Here is a 20,901-nt window from a genome sequence, read left to right as displayed (position 1 = left end):
GTGTGACCACTGTGCACGGTTACTCAACGTTCCTCAAGCCGCTGTCGACTACGCTGTCCATTGCCACGTAGATGACGCGGTCCTCACTTCCATTTGGGGTAGAGCATTGGGTCCAAACCGCCAATGCTGCCTCGTCAACTTCGCCATAGACGTCCGCTACGTCGAGCTCCTCCAGCCCTACGTCCTCGTCGTCGTCCGCATGGACCCCATGGACGACGCCGCCGCCGCCCGCCATGAGGCCAAGCTCCGCCGCGCCAGGACGGTCAAGCCGTGGGAGCAGGCCGACGGCCGGGCGCACGTCGAGCCCCCGCGCGATGCCGCGGGCGTGGCGGCCGCTGCACTGGCGACCTCGCCAGCGACTGCCGGCGGCGGCGACGGCGGCGGCGACGTCATGTCGCCCGACGCCGCACGGCAAGACAAGACGCGCAAGGTGTGGGTCGTGGCACGCATGGAGACGGCAACTACGGGCGCGTTGATCTGCGAGGCCACGGGACTCTTTGTCGTCCCTAAAGGTGTGGACCTCAAGCCGGCGGACTGGCTATGGTGATGTTCACTTCACTGCGGTAGCCCCGCCTTGGTGACATGAAGTCGCGTCTGTTGTTGATGAAGCAATGTACAAGTAACCTATAGTTCAACGTGCGTGTACTCTGTTGTATTTGTTCATATAGCATCCTGTGGCAACCGATGACAAGCGAAGCGCATGTACAAATAGTTTATCTCAAATGAACCAAAATCGCACACCATCCGACTCGTGTATTCGTCGCATCATGACTACATGTCGTCAAGCCATTTTCGAAATGAAATCCTCCACAATCAAGATCACGACTGGTACCCAGGGTTCGTCGTCGTCCAGTGCGGTCTAACTTGGTCCATGGGGAGGTAGCCGTACCCGTTTGCGACAGGGTACGACTCGCCCCCGCCGCCTCCTTGGTAACCACCGCGCCCTCCGCGATAACCCCCGCCACCACGGCCCCGACCGTTTCGGTAGCCGCCGCGATAACCACCGTTTACTTGGTAGCCCTGGCCGTTGTATCCTGGGTAACCCTGACCGTGGTAACCCATGTGGTTGTCATGGGAGCGCATGGTCTGCGGAGAGGATGGTTCATGGCTGTAGTGGGAGTGGTTGCCGTAATCCCCGGGATGGCCACCGCCGCCCGCATGGCCATTGCCCTGATGGCCGTTGCCGCCAGAACCGCCGCGGCCGCCGCCGGCACCGCCACCTCCACCACGTCCTCGACGGCGCTGGAACGGCTTCCTAGATCCCTTAGGCTTGCCCTCCACCGAAAAGTTTATCCTTTTGACGGGGTCCTTGACCATTTGGTTGTCTTGCAAACCGAGCTTATGCAACTCCTCCTTGGATGTCGTCCATAATTGGAAGGCGTTTTCCAGCTTCTCCAACTTGCGAGTCTCAGGTACCCAGGCCTTCACGTACTCGCCCTGCTTGTCATAGTCGAACGCTTGCTTGACTGGGTTGAAGATGCGTGCCTCGCCGCGTGGATCGTTGCCCACTCCGGCGACGTACTGCCAGTTGGACCAGTTGGAACTGACGTCGTAGTCGATCAGCATGCACTCGTACCATTCTGCACCGTATCGCCAGTCGATTCCCAAGTGCTTGGCCAAAAAGCTTGCCACATTTTGCCTTGCGCGATTCGAGGTATACCCAGTGTGCAGAAGCTCACGCTGAGACGCATCGATGAATCCCATGCCTGTTGTACCGGCGAGGAAGCGCTTGAGAATCTCGGCAATCTCTGGCTGCTTCGCCGTCTTCCACTGGATCGGCTTCCGATCGTCCCGGAATCCCTCGGCACGGAACAGGCGATGTCCGAACTTTCTGGTACAAAGACGCATGTAGTCGCGCCAGAGGAGTTCAAATCGAACAGCCTTGGTGCCTTCGTTCTCGCCATTGCCGAAACCTTCAATTTCCTTATACTCGAGGCCTTGGCCGTCCTCGTATTTCACCATCTCCTCGTGCACCTGCCTCGCCGTCAGACAACCGAGAGCCAGGTACCCAGATAGCTTGGTGCTAAAGTCAACTCCCAAGAGGCCGTTTCTGGTATTCTTGTAGTTGGACATGGAACAAGACTTGATCAGGTGATCGACACGCTGGAGCGCATCCACCTCACCACCCTTCAGCGGGTGTACAGAAGTGGCCTCCGACGGGTACTCCGGAGCGTCGTCTAGAACATCCTTGACAGGCTTCAGTAATGCTGCTTCGAGTTCTTCGTATGTTGCAGGCATCTCAAAGGGCTTCTCTTGAACAGGCACCACATCATCGCTGGGGTACGGCGGCAGAGAGCCATTGCTAGGCTTAGGCAATGTTGGCCTGGGCCGCTCCCTCAGAGGTTCTTGAGTTTTGCGGTATGTTGTGAAAATGTCCGGCAAATCGTGTGCATTTTCCAGTTCGGTGTCGCGACTAGATTCATGTTAGTACGGGGTTCCAAGGTTTGAAAAAATGGCACAACGCACTCGTCAACGAAGTACTTCTCGTCTTGCCACAGCTTAAACTCGATGTTGTTCTCCGAGCAAATCGAGGAGACAGCCTTCTCGTCTCTTTTCTCCTCCACCGCATCTTCCAGGGTCATCCAAACGGCGCCGACGGTTTGCTGTTTTTCGCTAAGCCCCTTGAGGAGGCCATTCAAGACGTCGTCAAACCTGCCGGCACGGAGACAGAGTCCGCTGCCAAGACCCTGGAAAGACTCTTGGAGATTCCAGACGGATTGCGCAATAAACTTGGCGCGGTGCGGACCGCATCGCCAGAAGCTACCGACCTGACTCCTGGCCTCTGGATACGGAGATTTACTTCCATCGCGAATGAACCCCGAAGTTTCGATTTGATGCGCCGGGAAGACATAAACGGGCAAAAGATGGGTAAAGCCGTGATCTTTGCAAGTAGCCAAGTGGTGAAGAATTGGGTTGTCAGACACACGCAAGTCGTGCCGAAGCAGGTATATCAGGATGTTCGTTGACGGAGGCATGGCGTCGAGATTCGTCGTCGTTGCCGCGCTCGGCGGGAATTCAAGGTTGTGATTGTACAGGAATGAGACGACAGGAATTGCAACAGCCTGGTAGCTGTAAGAGCGGACTGTTCTGAGAAGGCACAAATAAGGACGGGCGTGGAGAAGGCTTAGATGTAGGATAATTCCTGGGCCTTGATGCTGGGCGTCAAGGGTGCCGCCTGGCTGGGTCTCTGTTGAGTTAGCTTGTGACGCTAGAAGGGTGGAGGCGAATGAGTAGATTGGAACGCCACTAGGTCATGAATGTGAGGGTCATACAAACGAAGATACAATTGTATGCAAGGGGGGGAGGCCAACCAAGTGATGGGGTAGCAACGGGGCTTTGGTTGCCGGCGCTAGGCACGTAGGCTTAAGACAGAGCAAGATGCTGGAAACTGACTCAACTACGTACCTACTTAGTACCCTCCGATAAAACGCGGGATGGGGGTGGCTTCTTGTAGGCAAGCAGAGATGGATCAGATCGTCCGGGCAGCGAGGGTGAGGACGAGGGTGCGGGCAAGAAGAAAAAAGCAACCTTTGGGTTGCCCAGCCGGTGGCTTACTGGCTGTTCGGTTCAGATTGAACAAGAATTGGTCAACCACCGGTCAGTTAAGCAGGTGTGCGCTGGCGCTGTATTCGATCAACTTCGTGGCATGGACAGCCGTAAGGGTTGATGAACCGTACAGTAGGTACCTAGGTAGGTAGAGTAGAGAAGTCAGGGTGCTTGCAAAGGCGGGACCAGGGGCATTTGAGACAAGGAAGGGCGCATACCGGTACCAAGTCGATGACCAGTTGTCGAAGGAGAAAAGAATAGGCAAATGGCGGGCCAAAAAAGGTGGCGGACTGGAGAAAGGAATGATTTCTCGATGGCTAAACCCTGGCTACCACATGTCGTCCGCCCGGGCCGCACAGCTGGTGCATGCTTCGTGCTGCGGTTTTGCGGGTCCGTGGCCACGGCAGAAGGCACATGATGAGGCGGCGGTCGAGGCCCTCAGGCCCTCTCTGAAAGAGGGCCAAGAAACGTCTTGGTCGAACATGGGATTCTAGGCGGCGGTACGATGAGGGCTGCGACTTGAGATGGCCATGTTGGGATGGAGATCGGGACCAGGGGTGGCTCTGATGCAGAGGATCAGTCCGGGGTCGCCAGATCGGAATGTCCTGACGAATCAACGGGCGCCATGGGGGCGATTTGGGGCGGCCAGCAGCGGGGCGTTCCCACCATCCAGAAATCCAGGGTCCTCCACTGCGCGTGGAAGGTGGAAGGTGGAAGGTGCAAGCGGCCACCAGTCCCCTGGCGACGGCAGGCACGTCTGCCATCACCATTACCAATCGCCCATCATCACTGCCTCGCCGAGGCCTTTGCTTCTGATGATTGGCTCCGTCCATGGCCATGACAGTGCCACGGCCATCGACATGTGTAGTGTGATCTCTTCAGATCTGTCGCGCGCCGAATGCTCTTTCCTATCGACCCGGGAAACGCACTTGCCCACAGTCATGCTGCTCAGGGCAGCCCAGAACAGCAGAACATCAGGAAAGAACATGACGACCAGTGACGTCGACCATTCTGCAGGTCAGACTTCATGTCTCGCCAGGGCCCGCTTCAAGCAGCTTGGTGGGGTGTGGAAGTGGAAGGTACAGTGGGGCCTGTCGGATCCGACCCCAATCTCCGTAGCCGCATTCACGTCGTCAGAACGACTTTTGTTCAATTTCCATCCTCGTTCTGCAGCTGACAGCTAGACGATGGCCCTCTGAGACATGACGAGTTTCTTACCGTGCCGTACATGGTACCTAGGGCATCACCTCCGCAGAGGGTCGTGAATTTTCACCTGGCCTAAGTATCCTCAGTCATGAGAGCTGCCACCCGGTTCGAGCTACCGAGATGCAGTGGATTAGCGGAAGAAAATGATGACAGCGTTGCTGCCAAAAGCAAAGGGAAGCAAGGCGCGTCAGAGCCTTTGGGTCATCGTACTACTGCGCTAACTAGAACGTAGAACCGTCATACGCTTGCAGCACGGCTTGCCAAGGCTAGCACTCCTGCGATTTTCTAAACAAATGCCATAAAAACCGCATGTGCGACACGTTTAGCATGTGCTCATCGATCAACGTCAACGGTTGATCAAGAGATCACGTTGGTGGACTCTTTCAGCAAGGTGATCAAGGGGCCAGCCCTGGTAGCCTTGTCCAGTGAGAGCTGTCTCCATTACGCAGACGCTCGGTGTGTGAGAACATTACATAGCATTTGCACATCTGTTGCAACACAGAGTAAAGCCTCGTCAAGGCAGTCGTCTAACCTCGCCTGTTTCTGATATCTGGATGCACCATGGATCAGCATTTCGACCCAAACAACGCAAAGATCAGAATTGCCAAGGCCAAAGCTATATCTTGTGTCACAACCAGGAAGTACCGCGTTGCCCAATTTCGACATCACCGATGCCGCCCAGTTCATCGGGTCACAGCATGCCCTCTTGCTGCGGTACATTCGCGCTGAGTTACGTCGCCCGGCGTCAGGTTCCCCCTTCAACACGGAGCAAGAACATCTCTGTGTGGACCTCACTGAGATCTGGAAAATGCCCCGACCTCTTGCCTCCCATTTCTGGCACGATGCGCATCACGTCGCACCTCTATACCCATCGGCATAATCTCATGCACAAAACACACACCGCGTCTTTGCCATCTTGAGCTTTCGCGAGTAAGCAGTCGAGACGTGTCGTTGTCAAAACCGCCACCGTGTCACCAGGCTCGGTGGCACGACCGCCTGCCAGATGCTTCGCCAGCGAGCCCGCATATTCTCTCATGCGAGCCACCGTTACACGGCATCACAAGTTGCAAATGTTTGACGCCCAAGCCACGGCTGCCTCCATCAAAGCCTCCTGTCTTAGAAAAACAACTTGGTGCCACGATCGAGCAGCACTGCTACGGTGTGGCGTTTCTTTCACGAGAAGCAATTGAAGCTCGACGTTGCTGGTGAGAGGCACGCCGTGAGATAGGCAAAACAACGCCGATTGCTAGCTGTTACTGGTCATGGCCAAGACCCTGAACATCCTGAAACGCCGAAAAGGGGCAAGAACATCATCGTAAGTACACGGCTGGCGCAATGTGCGTGACCAGGTATTCTGTGCTAGCATTTCTTTGGCGCACCCAGTTAAACATCCAGGTCGTCATATGGTCAGGCTCCAGGTCGAAATCGCCCGTCGCCGCTCGGGTTGGCTATCGATCTTGAAACTTTCTCACACGTGCGGGTTTCTTAGGATGTAAACAAGTCAACTGAGCACACAAGCCTGCGTTGAGATGCTGAAAGCCTGTACCGATGCAAATCATTGGGATCGAGAGAAAAACACCAACCGATTGGCACCAGAATCACATTCCTTTTGTGAGCGAGGTCCAGAGGGTTGACAATTGGATCAACCAGACACTGCCTTGCCTACCTATATGGTACATTACCGGCAGCATAAACGAGGGGCCTTCAAATGGGCACCTTATGCGGCTGCCTTGGGCGCGAAGTCGGCGGCGCCACGAATGTGAGGGCTACAGGTGACCTTTCCAGCTACGGCGGGTCATACTTGGAATGTTCTTCCGTTCAGTAGCTGAAGTTCTTCTGCGGTGCCAATACTATGGAAGCCCTTTGCTCTGCTGACATTCACGCTCTTGACAATAGGTACAGGGCCCATGCGGTCCAGAAGCTGAGGCGTCGACTGGTGCCAGCCTCTCCGTCCTGCGCGCTCTGAAACAGCTCGCCCGGTGTGCTCGCCAACCATCAACAGAAACCGAGGGACAGAGAAGGGCAGGAAAATGCAGTTAAGGACAGGGAAGGGCATGGGAGGACAGCGAAGGTCAGGGAAGTGCAAGTGCAGTCTTCACATGACCAAGTATTGTGTAAACGACCACTCCGTGGCGCCTGGAAGCGGCAAGCTCCATTTATCATCGCCAGGAGCCTGCTCCTGCTTCTTCACGAGCTTATAGACGACTCTGTGGAGGTTTGAAGTTGCCAAGCTCGAGTCAGACTGGTGATTCTTGTGACAACGAAAATTTCATGACACTTCTTCGTCTTGACAATGCGGCTCATGCTTTCTCCCTCGGTTCTGCCATTTCATAGACTGTCGTCGTCGTACTGACTTCGTAAGCTGCATCAATGTGACAGTCTGTCCCGCATAGTTATTTTGGAAGGCTTTACTAAGGTTAGAGCCTCTAAAACCAAAAATGGCCTTCAACAAGGCCCATCTGGGATATCTTACCTAAAAGGCTTTGTTTCTCCTGTGCAATGCTGGTCCAGGTCCTGACCATGACATATTGGCTACGTAGGGCTCTCGGCTTCGTCTCAGCCTTAACACGATTAACAGCAGTGATTGCAAATTTGACAGAAAGTCGGGAGTGTTCGACCATATTCTGATGCACATGTGGTGTATGACTGCGGCCACTGCCGTCGGGGACCAAGTGAACATCATACGGCTTGGGGCATGGAGCTGCGTCTAAATGGCCAATTAGACGTAAAGCGCTCCCACGAGCTCAGCTTGCTTGAGCCGGACTTGAACATTACTTTGGCAAATGAGATCTACGCGACGCGAAATGCGTCCATGTGGTCCTGATGCCTGTTGGCGAATCGCGACATTGCCTCAGTCAACATACTGAGACGAGTTAGCATCGCACATCACTAACATGATGCCCACAGGCCAGGAAAGGTTGGCATGCGACTTAAAGACACTACTGCATTACTCGAGGCATATGTCGGGTACGGTTGAGGGCGGTGCCAATTTGATTCTGGATGTCGTTCAGACATGGACATTGCCCTAGATGCATTGTGGACAACAATCTCGCACATGCGGATTTACCTGGTAAGCCTTCGTGTTTTGTGGCCTGTCGTTTGGTACCTAGGTACTGTAGGCGACTTCTAGAGATCAAAGTTTCACAATGTGGCTGAGCCTGCCGTCCGGCCTCTGATGGCCAGAAAGGCTAACGAATGGCAAATATCGACGAGGGACAGTGGGCGTGCTGAGTCGAACGCACTCTGTATCTGTACAGAAGTAATTGGATACTCCTGGGGAAGAAGTGCATTCCAGGATGCTTTTCTACTTGGGGACAGATTCCTTTTCAAGTTTGGAGGGATGGTGAATAGCCAGCAGATGGCGCAACATATCCTTTGGGTGCTAGTATGTCCCAAGTCGACGAATGACTGAGTACCAGCCCAGGGGGAAATAAGGAGCGCTCAGTACGAACTGGTTACGTTGCACTCATATAACAGCGCCAACAGCCAGACCCCTCTAGGGCATATGCTTTGCCTCGGCAGGGTACATGGATGCAGAGGAAGCCATCTGCGATTTATGTTCTGCCAAAAGTACGGACACTGTCGTCTCAAAAGTCCAATCCATTTCCCGTCCGTTTTTCCCAGTGCAGATTGTTGTATCTTGCAATGTTTGTGCAATGACATCAGCCAGGGTACTGATCTTGCTTGTGAAGGCGCAGCCACAGGCAGTATTCCATTGTGGCTCGTTGGACAGGATCTTGGGGAAAGTTATGCAGGCGCTGTTAGTGGGTACTAGAGTGTGTTGTGGCTGCCCCACGCAAATCCCATGTATTTCTCCATCTCCCCCGACCTCTCTTGTGACGGAGGCAGCCAATGCCGTCGCGCGTGCCTGCACAGCCCCCCTCTTTTTCATACTGATGCTCGGTGCGGCGCGGGACTTGTGAGGCTGAGGCGGCAGGGCGGGCAGGCGTTGGTAAAGTCCCAAACCGCCCCCAGCCCAGTTCGTGACGCGGACCTCACTTCTCAACCGAACACCATCTTCTGCGTGCTGGCTCATCGCCATTCCGGCGAGCAAACTCATCACTCATCCAGCTCAATCCATCTGCGCGGAGCGACAGAACATTTCGCTAGTTAAGCAGCCTTTATTGCACGTGCGACTCAACCTGCCTGACCGCCTTTCCTTGGACACACGCCTGCCTAATCGCTCACGCCTTACGCCTCATTCGGCATCTCGAATTGGATCTATTTCATGTGGAGGGCAAGGTCATAACAGCAGGCGAGCCTAGCATGGCCCCTCCCACGACCTCGTCTGACGGCATCGTCACCATGTCTCTGTCAGACGAAGACGACCAGGAGGGCACCTCACCAGCAACTGAATTACCGTTGGATCAATCGGAGCACTCGACCTTCGACACCCTGGGTCTGCGTGCCGAACGCATCGCTCGCCGCTCAACGATTGCACCCCGCGCTCTGGACAAAGGTGGCATCGCCGGCGTCGTTGTCGGCGTATGCGTTGCTGTTTCGCTTGTCTGCCTCTGCTTCTGGCCTTTTATTATTCGGCGCATCAAGGCCAAGAAACAGCAGCACCAGGCCAACCTTGCGACTTCGGATGCTGAAGCGAACCACGCCCCCGTGACTGAGACTGAGACCGCTGCTGGCCAAGAACCACACGCACATAGGCCGGCCACCCAACACTCTTCAAGAGACTCATTATCGCACAAGGAAGACCCCTTTGGCGGTCCTGGTCGACAGTCCAGCAAGGAGCTGGACCTGAATGCAGACAATGGTCCGGAGCACCAAAGTCGCGATGGAGCCTCTACGCTGCATCAACGCGGGCCTTCAGACCATCTGGTCGTCGAACGAAACCAAGTTATCGACAGGCGTCACTCGGGCACGTCGTTTGGCCAGAATCCGACGTGGAACTCCCAAGGGCATATGCCCATCACTCCTGGCGGCATTGAGCTCATCACTACTCGGGCCGACGGCATGGAGTACAGTGATGTTATCAACGGACAGAGTGCTAGCTACTACAGCCCGACGGAGCCCACTGAGAACTTTGGCATGGTGACACCGCCGCAAGCCGATGAAGCGCAGTTCCCGGTGCCGGCGAGGTCCAACTCTCGGACAAGCTCGTTCAAGTATAACCTCATGTCCATGGTGCGCCGGTTAAGCTCGAAAGATGCCGCCAAGACGCAGACGCCTTCGCCCACGATGGACTCTTTTGCGGCCGCTCCATCCAGAACTATGGGGCCCCCAATTCACCCGCCTCACGGCATCATATCGCAGGACCTCTCTGAATCACCAGTTACTCATACGCCACCACAGTTCCGTGACTTCAACTACCCGTTAGGCCAGGCTCCTACTCCGACTCCGGCTCCAGCCCCAGATTCCTCAGTTGTGCTTCCTGCAAGCCCAGTATCTACTACGGGCGCCGAGGGTCCACCCCTTTCCTGGGAACCCAAGGGATCACCGACGCCTAAGTATCCCGACCAAGCCTTTCCGGGCACGGTGAACCCCATGGATGTTTGGGGCCCCTCCAACCAATCAGAGCATGTATGGCGAACAAACCAGGAACTCTACTACATCGAACACCCGGACATCGTCCCTCCCCAAAAGTCGGACCCGCAGGTTACACATATGGATTGTAAGCAGCCTCAAGCAGACGGTTCAGTCCCGGCCCAGTCGGCACACGGTGATCAACGAGTGTCGGAAGAGTTGCCGGCGCGCGCAGAGGCTGTTGTCAAGCAGGAAGCTCTCCACGAGGCCCATCAGTACGCTGCAGCCCTACAGCCTGACGCCAATCACAACATCACGGTGCCAGATGTACCAGCTGCGCAGGACTACACACATCTCATGCCAGCTACGCACAACCGAGTTCCGTCCGTGGATGGAAACCTAACGGATCCTTCTGATCACACAACGCCGATGGCGAGTGGCATGTCCTCAGGGCCATCTGTGCAGAACACGCCCAACACGCATCTGACAGAGATCACACCATCACCCCGGTCAGACGGCATACCAGATATCAGGAACAGCTCCTCGCCATACGCTGGGTCCAGCGGCTCACCACGCTCGTATGCATGCGACCAATGTCACCGCTCTTTTGATCAGGTCCACAAGTTAAAGTAAGCCTACCCATGACGGCCCAGCTGATCGGGCTCCGCAACTAACGATTACAGCCACCACAAGAGGTACCATGACCGGCCGCACAAGTGCGAGCACAAGGGATGCGACAAGCAGTTCGGAACCAAGACACACCTGGATCGTCATATCAACGACAAGCATACCAAATTGCACAAGTTCCACTGCCTTGACCCGACTTGCTTGTACTCCAAAGTGGGAGGCAAGGGTTTCCCCAGGAAAGACAACTGGCGGCGACACATGATCAACAAGCACTCAATCAACCCGACGGAGGACCCTGAGCCCCATTTCGTCGACGAGACCATGACGGGGACTTGATTTGGATAGATGCGCTCCATTGTGTGTGGGGCCGTGTATAACGAGAGTGGCGCTCATCCAGAGCGATGGGCCCCATCAACAGAACGGGCGAGCGGGTACAAACGCAAAGAGCGCAGTTGCAGCGAATTAAGCACAGCTGGCGAGTCTTGCTTTTTTTTCCGTCCACATCATTCTTGCTTGTTTTTGTCTTTGTCGACGTCATCTTCTTCTCCTACTACTTGTTCCTCTGTTCTGTTCTGTTGGCAGCAGTTAGGCGTTGGGAGGCAATGGGAAATCACGATTGGCAACACCAGCAGCAGCACCGTGTAGGCGCAAAGGGCATAGGGTGAAGAGAAGCCCACCGTGCTTATCACCAGCGATTTTTTACAATTTTTATTTCTATAAAAAAACACAGGCCAGCCCCGCCTAGATGGTCGGGGGGCATCATCATTCCCTTCATTTAGATGGGTGTGAGGGGGGGGGGGGGGTATCAACTCAAATCCTTGATCAATTTCCGCACCAACTTCTGCTGCTCATCCACCGTGAGGCTGCCTTCATCAGTCTGCTGCACGGCCCTGCCGACGGCTATGATGGTCTTGACACTCTCGCTGTTCACCCACAGGCGGCCGTTCCTGCCGACGGCCGTCTCGAAAGCGGCGCCGAGGCTGCCGAGCTCGTCGAGCACGACGACCTTGCCCTCCTCGGCGCTGCGGGGCATCAGCAGGCGGCGGGCCATGCCGAGGGAGATGGTGAAGAGCATGCCGCCCGTCAGGGGCCCGAGGCCGTCGGCCTTGCCGGTGGAGGGGTTGACGCACTCGAGCTCGGCGTCCATGTGCTTCTCGGCGCTGGCGACGCGGGCGTAGACGAGGGCGCCCGAGGGCAGCTGGGGGCGGTTCTTCTTGGAGGCGAGCTCGAAGGAGAACTGGGGGAGGAGAACGGCGGCGGAGTAGTCGGCGAGGTGGACGAGGAAGGCCTCCTGCGCCGAGCGCTGGACGGTGCCGATGACGAGGTCACCAACGGAGGGGACGTACTGGAAAAAAAAAGAATAGAACGTGTCAGCTTGTCAGTTCACGGACGGGGGCAACTGGAGGGAAAGAAGATGACATACCCTTCCGCGCGACTGATCAACCCAGATAGAGTTCTTCTTGGCGTCTATGGCGAGGTTGCCGGCGATGGTGGGCTTGATATCGCGGGGAGGGACATGTCGCAGACCAGGGCCGAGGCGCAAGGGAAGCTTTGGGTGGGAGGGAATCAGAGAGGGGTCGATGTCGTCCCCGGGAAGGACGAAGGGGCCTACTGCCGCCATATCACGTTGCGTTTGTCGAGTGCTCCGACTGCAGGGTATGCGTCGGTTGCTGTCTAGGGGCCTGGATAATGTGACAATGGCAATGGCAGAGCCTTGGACGAAGACTCTTGACCGAAGCAGCTTTGCGACTGAGAGAAGGTCGGTGGGGCGTTCTGTTTACCGATAAGGATGCAGCGGCTGCTTATCGGACTCGCCTTGTGCCGGCTGCCACTCTGCCACTGCAGCCAGGGGCCTCTCTGTGGGGACAAGGCCACAGGCGGCGCGGGCTGCTGCCAGCTGGGGCAATAATTTTTCCAAAATTTTGGTCGAGTGCTCCCCCACCACGACGACCGACCTTGGTGCCTCTTGAGATCCATCCAGATCGCGGACCAACCAAGACAACCTTCCCACGCACCAACACGATCTCTCGGACGCCATATACCCTTTTCTCCCTTCTTTTTCTTCTTCTTCTTACCACAGACACATCACATACTAGTCCAGATGTCTGAAAACGCGGGTTCGCAGTCCGGCCCCGCGCCGAGCGACCGCGTCGTCATTGGCCTTGCCTTTGGCAACTCCAACAGCTCCATCGCCTACACCGTTGACGACAAGGCCGAGGTCATTGCGAACGAGGACGGAGGTGAGTTACTACTGTACAGTCTGGTGCACCCTGCAGTCGAGCTGATCTTGCCATTACAGACCGTCAGATCCCCTCGATTCTGTCATATGTCGATGGCGATGAGTACTACGGCCAGCAGGCCAAGGCCTTCCTCGTCCGCAACCCCAAGAACTCGATCGGCTACTTCAAGGAGTTTGTCGGCCAGGAGTACGTTCTGTCCTCACCCCTGCGTATTTTCAACGAGACTCACCGTGTTGCGACAGCTTCGCCTCCATCGACCCCACCCACAACCACGCCTCTGCCCACCCCCAGGAGGCCGACGGTGTGATCACCTTTACCGTCAACGACAAGGACGCCGAGACTCCCTCCACCATCTCCGTGTCCGAGGTCAGCACCCGCTTCCTCCGCCGCCTCGTGGGTTCCGCCTCGGACTACATCGGCAAGAAGGTCACCTCGGCCGTCCTCACCGTCCCCACCAACTACTCAGACAAGCAGAAGGCTGCCCTGATAAAGGCCGCCACCGACGCCGGTCTCGAGGTCCTTCAGCTCATCGCCGAACCTGTCGCCGCCGCTCTCGCCTACGACGCGAGGCCCGAGGCCGAGGTCAGCGACAAGATTGTCGTCGTCGCCGACCTCGGCGGCACCCGCTCTGACGTGGCCGTCCTCGCCTCGCGCGGCGGCATGTACACCATTCTCGCGACGGCGCACGACTACGAGTTTGCCGGCTGCCACCTCGACGACGTCCTGATCGAGCACTTCTCCAAGGAGTTCATCAAGAAGCACCAGAAGGAGCCCCGCACCAACGCCAAGAGCCTGGCCAAGCTCAAGTTTGAGGCCGAGGCCACCAAGAAGGCGCTGTCCATCGGCACCAACGCCAGCTTCAGCGTCGAGAGCCTCATTGACGGCTTCGACTTTGCCTCGACCGTCAACAGGCTGCGCTACGAAATGTCGGCGCGCAAGGTCTTTGAGGGCATCAACCGCCTCATCGAGGGCGTCATCAAGAAGGCCGGCCTCGACGTGCTCGACATTGACGAGGTCGTCCTGTCCGGCGGCACCTCGCACACGCCGCGCATCGCCAACAACCTCGTCGGCCTCTTCCCCGCGTCGACCAAGATTGTCGCCCCCGCCACGAGCGCCACGGCCATCAACCCCTCGGAGCTGCAGGCCCGCGGCGCCGCCCTCCAGGCCTCGCTCATCCAGGAGTACGAGTCGGACGACATTGACCAGTCCACCCACCCCGCCGTCACCACGGTCAAGCACACGGCCAACGCCATTGGCGTCGTCACGCGCGTCGCCGACGACGACGTCTTCACCCCCATCATCCCCGCCGAGACGGCCGTCCCCGCCCGCCGCACCGTCCACGTCCCCGTGCCCAAGGCCGGCGGCGACGTCCTCATCCGCGTCGTCGAGGGCGGCACCCACATCAAGGTCACCAAGCCCGAGCCCAAGGAGAAGAAGGCCGACGGCTCGGACGACGACTCGGACGACGACTCGGACGACGACGACTCGGAGGAGGAGGAGCACCGCGAGAAGGTCTGGAAGATCGGCAGCACCGTGGCCGAGGCCGCCATCCGCGGCGTCAAGGCGGGAGGCAAGGTCGAGGTCACCATCAACGTCAGCGCCGATCTCGGCGTCACCGTCACGGCGAGAGAGGTCGGCGGCAAGGGTGGCATTCGCGGCCAGGTCAAGGCGCCGTAGAAGCGACTTGTTATTGGAAACAGGAAGAGCGAGAGGGGATTGCGATGAGAAAAAGCGCGAGTATGCCGCCGCCGGTAGATGCAGCATGGACGATGCTGGGTCGGGAGGTGACAGGAGCCAGGAACTATCGATAGAATACATGCGCGGGTGGGATAGAGACAAAAATGATGAATGCCGACATGTGGCATGAGCCGATGATGCCGTCGTCCTACTGTAGCTGGCGACCTTTTTCTATTTCGATAGACCTGAAGAAACGGCATGTATTTTGATTCATGGCTCAACTATTCGTGTCTTCTTCTTCATTGAAACCGTCAAGCCCCGCACAGGTTCCTCCTCGACGCTCAGATATTAAGAGTTCTTCATCCGTGTCACAATCCTGCAAATCGAACCGTGTGAAAAGACCACGAGATCATCTGTTGTCACTCGGCAGGCTCCATGCAACCATGTCATCCCTGACTTCAACCTCCTCAAACTCTCTCGCCCGTCGGAACACGTCGCCCCGTCCGCCACCCCGCCCACCACTACTTCCACTTCCCATGGTCGGTGCCAAGCTCGTCAAGCTCTCGCTCCGGCTCCGTCCATTGTCATGCCTCAGCAGATCGTCACGACTGCTCGCCGCGCTGTCATCATGCCGGTGTCGCGATTCGTCCCGACTCTGGCTACCACTACTCGGATAGCTGCTGAACCCGAACCCACTGCCATTATTATGCCTGCCCGTCACAGTGCTCACGCTCTTGTCACTAGCATTGCTGCCTTTGTGTCTATGTCTTTGCGGCGAGAAGGCATGCATGAGGGAGCTGCCGTGATGCTGCGTGGGCTGGTGTTGTTGACGTCGCATCCGTCGGTAGTCGCCCGGCCGAAGGGTGTCGCCGGCCTGGCCACTACTGCTCCCTTCGCCGTCATCGCTCGTCTCAGCACCGCCGTCAAGACCAGCGCCAGCGCCAGCGCCTGTACCGCGGCTACGACTGCTAACATAGCCGCTGCTGCTGAGGCTAAACTGGCTCGTCTGTGATGGATTTCGTTGCGGCACTAGTGAGCTTTTGGGCTTGGCATGCGCCGACGAGTCGGCCCAACCGTTGCCACCAGCGAAGATGTCCTCGATGCACTGGTCGGCGGGGAGCTCGCCCGGCTGGCGGGTCCAGGAGGCGGCCAGAGCTTTACGGTACATGTCTTGCACCTCGGCCTGCTCGCGCGACTTGGCGATGGATGGCAGTTCTGTCTATCTTTAGCACATGCTGCGAAAGTCACCTGTCATTGGCGGTGTCGGGAGAGACTTACGGCCTGCGTCATCTTGTTCGACCTGGTCACCTGACATGATGCCCGCGATGCCACCAAATACAGGGGCTGTCTTGAGGGGCGGGGCAACATAGTTCCGATCTCCGTCGACTTGGACCATAAGGATACCAATCTTGATGGTGCTGTTGATCTTGCTATCCTGCATCAAGTAGCGCCGAGCAATGCCCTCTTCAACGTCGGCATCCTCAGCTGCTGTAGTGCCACTCGAAGATGCAGGCCGGGATGATGTTGAAGACGCGCCTGTACCGCCACCAATGCTGTTGCTGGTGCTCCGTTTTCTGAAGTGAGCCTTGTCTAGGCTCGTCCGCTCCCTGCCGTTACGGACTGGGTTTGTAGCAGTAGCACTCGTACGGGGTAGCGCCTCGCTCTCTTCGACATATTCGCTCAAGTTTAGCCTGACGGTGCCCAGCACGATCTTCTCATCACGACCGCCGCTGAGGCCACTGGATGACAATTCCTGAGAGATCTCGAGCTCGAGAGGGCATTCGTTCAAATGGTTGTTCTTGTCGAGGCCGATGCGGATATGACCAACAACCTTGGCATAGTTGAACTCGACCTTGTGGTTTGCGATGGGACACTTGTGAGTGCGGCCGCGGTGCTCGGCATGAATCGAGTGTAAGAGATGCCATTTTACTACCGAGCCACCAGAGACTAATGGGACATTGTTGAGATCGTAAATCTAAGGCATGTCAGGGAACCAGTGGGTGGGACCAAAAGGATAGGAGAGAAACTCACCTTGAGATGTAGTTCGAATTTGGGCTACAGAAGTGGAAGCATTATCATCAGCTGTGCTCAGTATGGGTTGGTGTGACGCGCGTGCAACAAGAGGCGCATTCGCGGCAAGTCAGGCTACACATGGAACACCCGTCACACATAGAGGGGCCACTCTTACCTTGCGCCCTTTGCTGACTGTTGGCAGAAAGTTCAGGTTAGCCACGGTTGTGAGAGGCCGCATGGTGTCGATGAGAGGCCGGAGCCTCGCAGCTTGCGGGCTGCGAATCTAGTCTGGAGTCGCGCAGGTTGGGGGGGGTGACTAATTGGTGGGTTGAGGGCATCGCCAGGCTCTGGTGAGCAGTGAAAATGGAGGATGGCGGAGGGGGGGGAACAGTGCCGGGATAAGGGATAGCAAAGATGAGAGACAATGTGGCTTGGCTTACTGAGGGAAGTCATGTCTCGTGTGTCGCCGACAACATGGGCAGCAGCTTCACGCAGGGTGGGAATGCTGGCTAATCAGCAGCCCTTTACCCACAGACCAGTCAGTTTCTTCGCCGAAGATTCGGTCTGTCGGTCGCCGTAGGCAAGACAAGGTCCCGGGGTAATGGTGTTGACAGACAGACAACTCAAGCGAGGCAGCTGAACATGGATGGATCCGGATCCAGGCTGAGGGCGAAAACTGCCGCAGGGACGACACGATAGGACAGGCGTGCGCCAATGCACGTCGTTGAATGGCAATGCGAGCAGGGGTCGTAGTCGGATGCACACAAGGTGCCGTAGGCCGTTCTAGCCTTGGCGACCGAAGATGAAGGAGGGTAAATGGCGGCTCGAGGGGCGATAGGGCGGAACACGGAGGAGGGGAGTCGTTTGTGGTTGAAGAGGTACTTCTGGAGATAGCTGGAGCGCAGGTGGTGGGCCAGAAAGGTGGTGTGATGCGGCTATAGAGGCACCGCCGGAAAGAGAAACCGAAGGGAATAAGGAAGGGTGTGAGATTTGGGTGCCATGGTTGGGCCTCGAGACGAAACGGTGTCGGAGGATGACGCGGTCAGTGCTGGTGCAGTGGTCGATGAATACGAAATGGAATTGATGAGTGCTGATGCCGACGATGGCCCAGCTTTGATGACCTACATACTTGGAACAGGAACTGGACAGGAACAGGAGGATCCAAGCATCGTGTCTCTCCTGCCCTTCCTCTATCTGGGTGCTCCTGGAGGGGGGGGGGGGGTCTCTCCTTCCCTTGCGCAACGCCTCCCCGCATGGGGCAGCTGCAAGAGCAACCCAATTGCATGTGCATCAGAAGCAACTGCGGCCCTGGTTGGGCTTTCTTGCCCGTTCTTGCCGTTGTAGTGGACAAGTCCGCAAGCATGAGATGATCACTGACTGGCACCTTGTCCCGCCGAGTCAGCGCTCGCTCAGAGGGCCACTGACGCCAACCTGAACAGAGCAGGTGCTCCTGCTGTGGTGCCTGAGTGGGGTGACAAGTCGAGGCGAGATAAGATAAGAGCTTCTTCGACCCGGTCTTCCATCCAAAATCCCGTCAATTGATTTGCATCGCGAGTCACGCCAGCGGCCGCGACAGCGACACCACGGAAAAGATACCTAGCGTCAACGCTCCGTCCTCTGGCAGACCATGCGCTGACATGCCACCGAGTGCGCCCTCCAAAAAAGTGGCCGGCCCAGCGTCGGCGGCCGCCAAACGCAAAGAGGCGCCTTCCAGCAACGATGCCTCAAAGAAAGGCAGCCCAGCGCCTGGCGCGGCGCGCTGGCCCGTCAAGCGCCTCAAGATGAGCGAAGACCGAAAAATTGTGACGCAGGAACCAGGCTATGCTCTGAAAGACGGAGAACTCAACCTCCAGACCTTTCTCAAGGCACGCGAGTTCGAGATCAAGGCTCTCGAGGAGAGCATGCGACACACCAAGGGAGCCGCGACGAAACGAGCCTTTCAGCAGGTGCCCCGCGGCATGCGCAGACGCACCGCGAGCCACAATGTCAAGAGGGTTCCCAAGAGGCTTCGCAACAGGGCCATGAAAGAGATGCGCGACGACAACACACCGACTGTGACCTCGCGACGGCGCAAACCGACCACGACGCGGGCGACAATCAGATCGGAGACGGCGAGAAAGCTGGGCATACTGGCCGAGAAGAGGCGCAAACGGAAGCTCAAGGCCGCGAAAGAGAAGGCTTCCACCGATGACGGTTCTATGAATGATACCCCGAGCATCCAGACGAGAATCACAACGCGTCCGGCTCGACCCAAGATCAGGCGGAACGTCCTCAACGACCCACCGCGACCAAAGTCCAAGTTTCGTAAACGTCAACTGCAAAAGACCTGGCTGCCTACACATCTTTGGCATGCTAAAAGAGCTAGAATGACTGAGCCCACGAAGCCTCTGTGGAGGTTTGCCATTCCCCTGACAACCAACGAAAAGATATACCGCGCGACGCACCGGGGCCAGGGTGAGAGAGGCGCCGTGGCCTGGGATATGAGCTACATGAGTACCATTGGTCTTTATGGTAACGAGAACGGGGTCTGCCAAGTCCTCCGAAAACTTGGAGTCGTCCAGGAAAGCTGCTGGAGCGAGAGGGGCCAGAGGTGGAGGGCTGGTACCAGGCATTGGAACGGCATGCTCAGCAGGGACACGAGGCTTGGACGGCGGCTCATATGCCCGGCTACGATTCAATGGAATCCACAAGATGCCGAGCAACAGCGGACTCCAGGAAACGAAGACGCGGACCCCAAGAAGAGGCAACGGCAGCTATTTATTAGAGTTCACCCCTCGTCGTTCCTGGAGCTGTTCAATGAGCTTCTTCGGCTGGTCAAGATGCAGACGCCACAGCTCTTCATCGAAGACTTGCGATTCGAGATTGGCAGCATCGAAATCACTGGTCCGGCATCGACCGAAGTCCTTTTGGGGGTTCTTCAACCCTACTACACCGACCTGGCCAAGAAGGAGCCGCATGCCAACATTTTCAGCGGCTTGACCAGCGCTGCAACACCATCAGCTTTGCCTCCCAATTCTTGCCTGGCATTTTCTACCCTGGACCCACGCCTGAGGTATCCGCCGCGAAAACTCGCTCCCCCAGACCTCAGCGATGAGGGCCAGTCGCGGCTCATGAACCTTTTGTCGAGTTGGCCAGCTGACAAGGGCCTCCAACCGTACTCGATCTTCGACCGCGATCAGCGTTTCTCGGCTTCGAGGCTACCGAGACAAAAGTCCGTGAACAAGCGAAAAGGAGCTCGCATGCCTGGGACCGACCTCGACCCCAGTCCCTCGGATCCTCCCATCCCCATCCTCCTTCACGCATCCCGGTCAGCGCGCGGCGCAGAGGCTCAAGGAACGTGGACTGTGCTCGCACCTTTCAAATGCATCCAGCCCATCTGGTACAGTCTCGTGCACTTCCCCCTGGCGTCAGGCGGTAACCCGAGGTTTGCGGGGTTGAACGAGGCGCGACAGGTGCCGTTTGAGCGCGGCTTGCCCTATTTCCCCATAGACTTCCTCGCGACAGATGCCGGCGTTGAATGGGAGATGGAAGAACGCGCGCGGAGAAAGACGGCCTGGGAACGCCGCCCCAAGAGCAAGAGGACGGCATGGGAGACGCTCGACCTCGGCGCTGGACGCAAGGGCGAGCTCGGCGCAGGGTGGGCTTGCGATTTTGAGCACCTCCTGCGACTCGACAACGCCGAGGCAGAGTCGCCTCCGCACTCCGTCAACGGCATGGACGTGGATGATGCTGCATCGGACAAGAAAGAAGCACCCGAGGCAGAGGCAGAGGTCAAGCCGGCGGCGTCGTCTCATCCGCTCAAGCAACTGCACCACGTCTCCAAATCGTCCTTGGCGACCATTCTATCCTCCTCCGCACCGGCACCGCCCAACGCCGTCATGACCGTCACCCTCGTCCTGACCGGTCGCGGCGTGGCCGATCCCTGCGCCCGCATCTACCGCCTCCCATCCCGTCCCGCGCCGCTCCCCCCGTCCTCCTCCGCCGGAGGTCCCGGCCTCTGCACCCCCGTTGCCGCAGGACGCAAAGTCGACCGGCGGCCTGCCCGCAGACCTGCGCAACCAGGTGGTTCGCCCAGCTGGCGCCGAACGCTTCCGCATCGCTACTGCCCGGCCCTGCA

At 57.4% G+C, this 20,901-nt stretch overlaps 7 protein-coding genes across 7 annotated transcripts in view; 4 read left to right on the top strand and 3 right to left on the bottom strand.

Annotated features, from left to right (window-relative positions):
• VDAG_00318 (uncharacterized protein) overlaps nucleotides 1-547 on the top strand; it is a gene marked incomplete at both ends in the record, with an annotated part of 1,483 nt that extends 936 nt beyond the window's left edge. The window contains one exon of the mRNA XM_009651695.1: nucleotides 176-547. Within this exon, the coding sequence (XP_009649990.1) occupies nucleotides 176-547 (372 nt within the window). The remainder of the gene's footprint in view (nucleotides 1-175) is intronic.
• A 272-nt stretch (nucleotides 548-819) lies between these two features.
• Nucleotides 820-2,975, bottom strand: VDAG_00317 (cryptochrome DASH; the record flags this gene model as incomplete). The annotated part of the gene is made up of 2 exons (XM_009651694.1): nucleotides 820-2,413; nucleotides 2,467-2,975. The coding sequence occupies 2 exons, from the start codon at nucleotides 2,973-2,975 to the stop codon at nucleotides 820-822; spliced, it is 2,103 nt and encodes a 700-aa protein (XP_009649989.1).
• Nucleotides 2,976-9,018: 6,043 nt separating this feature from the next.
• Nucleotides 9,019-11,190, top strand: VDAG_00316 (uncharacterized protein; the record flags this gene model as incomplete). The annotated part of the gene is made up of 2 exons (XM_009651693.1): nucleotides 9,019-10,805; nucleotides 10,911-11,190. 2 exons carry the CDS (start codon nucleotides 9,019-9,021, stop codon nucleotides 11,188-11,190), a joined length of 2,067 nt encoding a protein of 688 aa, XP_009649988.1.
• A 469-nt stretch (nucleotides 11,191-11,659) lies between these two features.
• VDAG_00315 (exosome complex exonuclease RRP40) lies at nucleotides 11,660-12,475 on the bottom strand (the record flags this gene model as incomplete). The annotated part of the gene is made up of 2 exons (XM_009651692.1): nucleotides 11,660-12,199; nucleotides 12,278-12,475. The coding sequence occupies 2 exons, from the start codon at nucleotides 12,473-12,475 to the stop codon at nucleotides 11,660-11,662; spliced, it is 738 nt and encodes a 245-aa protein (XP_009649987.1).
• Nucleotides 12,476-12,955: 480 nt separating this feature from the next.
• On the top strand, nucleotides 12,956-14,771 carry VDAG_00314 (chaperone protein dnaK; the record flags this gene model as incomplete). The annotated part of the gene is made up of 3 exons (XM_009651691.1): nucleotides 12,956-13,094; nucleotides 13,154-13,280; nucleotides 13,337-14,771. 3 exons carry the CDS (start codon nucleotides 12,956-12,958, stop codon nucleotides 14,769-14,771), a joined length of 1,701 nt encoding a protein of 566 aa, XP_009649986.1.
• A 409-nt stretch (nucleotides 14,772-15,180) lies between these two features.
• On the bottom strand, nucleotides 15,181-17,022 carry VDAG_00313 (uncharacterized protein; the record flags this gene model as incomplete). The annotated part of the gene is made up of 4 exons (XM_009651690.1): nucleotides 15,181-15,986; nucleotides 16,050-16,746; nucleotides 16,803-16,826; nucleotides 16,960-17,022. 4 exons carry the CDS (start codon nucleotides 17,020-17,022, stop codon nucleotides 15,181-15,183), a joined length of 1,590 nt encoding a protein of 529 aa, XP_009649985.1.
• Nucleotides 17,023-18,421: 1,399 nt separating this feature from the next.
• Nucleotides 18,422-20,901, top strand: part of VDAG_00312 (uncharacterized protein) — a gene marked incomplete at both ends in the record, with an annotated part of 3,045 nt that continues 565 nt past the window's right edge. Inside the window, one exon of the mRNA XM_009651689.1 lies at nucleotides 18,422-20,809. Within this exon, the coding sequence (XP_009649984.1) occupies nucleotides 18,422-20,809 (2,388 nt within the window). The remainder of the gene's footprint in view (nucleotides 20,810-20,901) is intronic.

This window comes from Verticillium dahliae, genomic scaffold, assembly GCF_000150675.1.
Source record: "Verticillium dahliae VdLs.17 supercont1.1 genomic scaffold, whole genome shotgun sequence".
NCBI classification, from domain to species: Eukaryota; Fungi; Ascomycota; class Sordariomycetes; order Glomerellales; family Plectosphaerellaceae; genus Verticillium; species Verticillium dahliae.
This window is presented reverse-complemented; position numbering and strand designations above follow the sequence as displayed.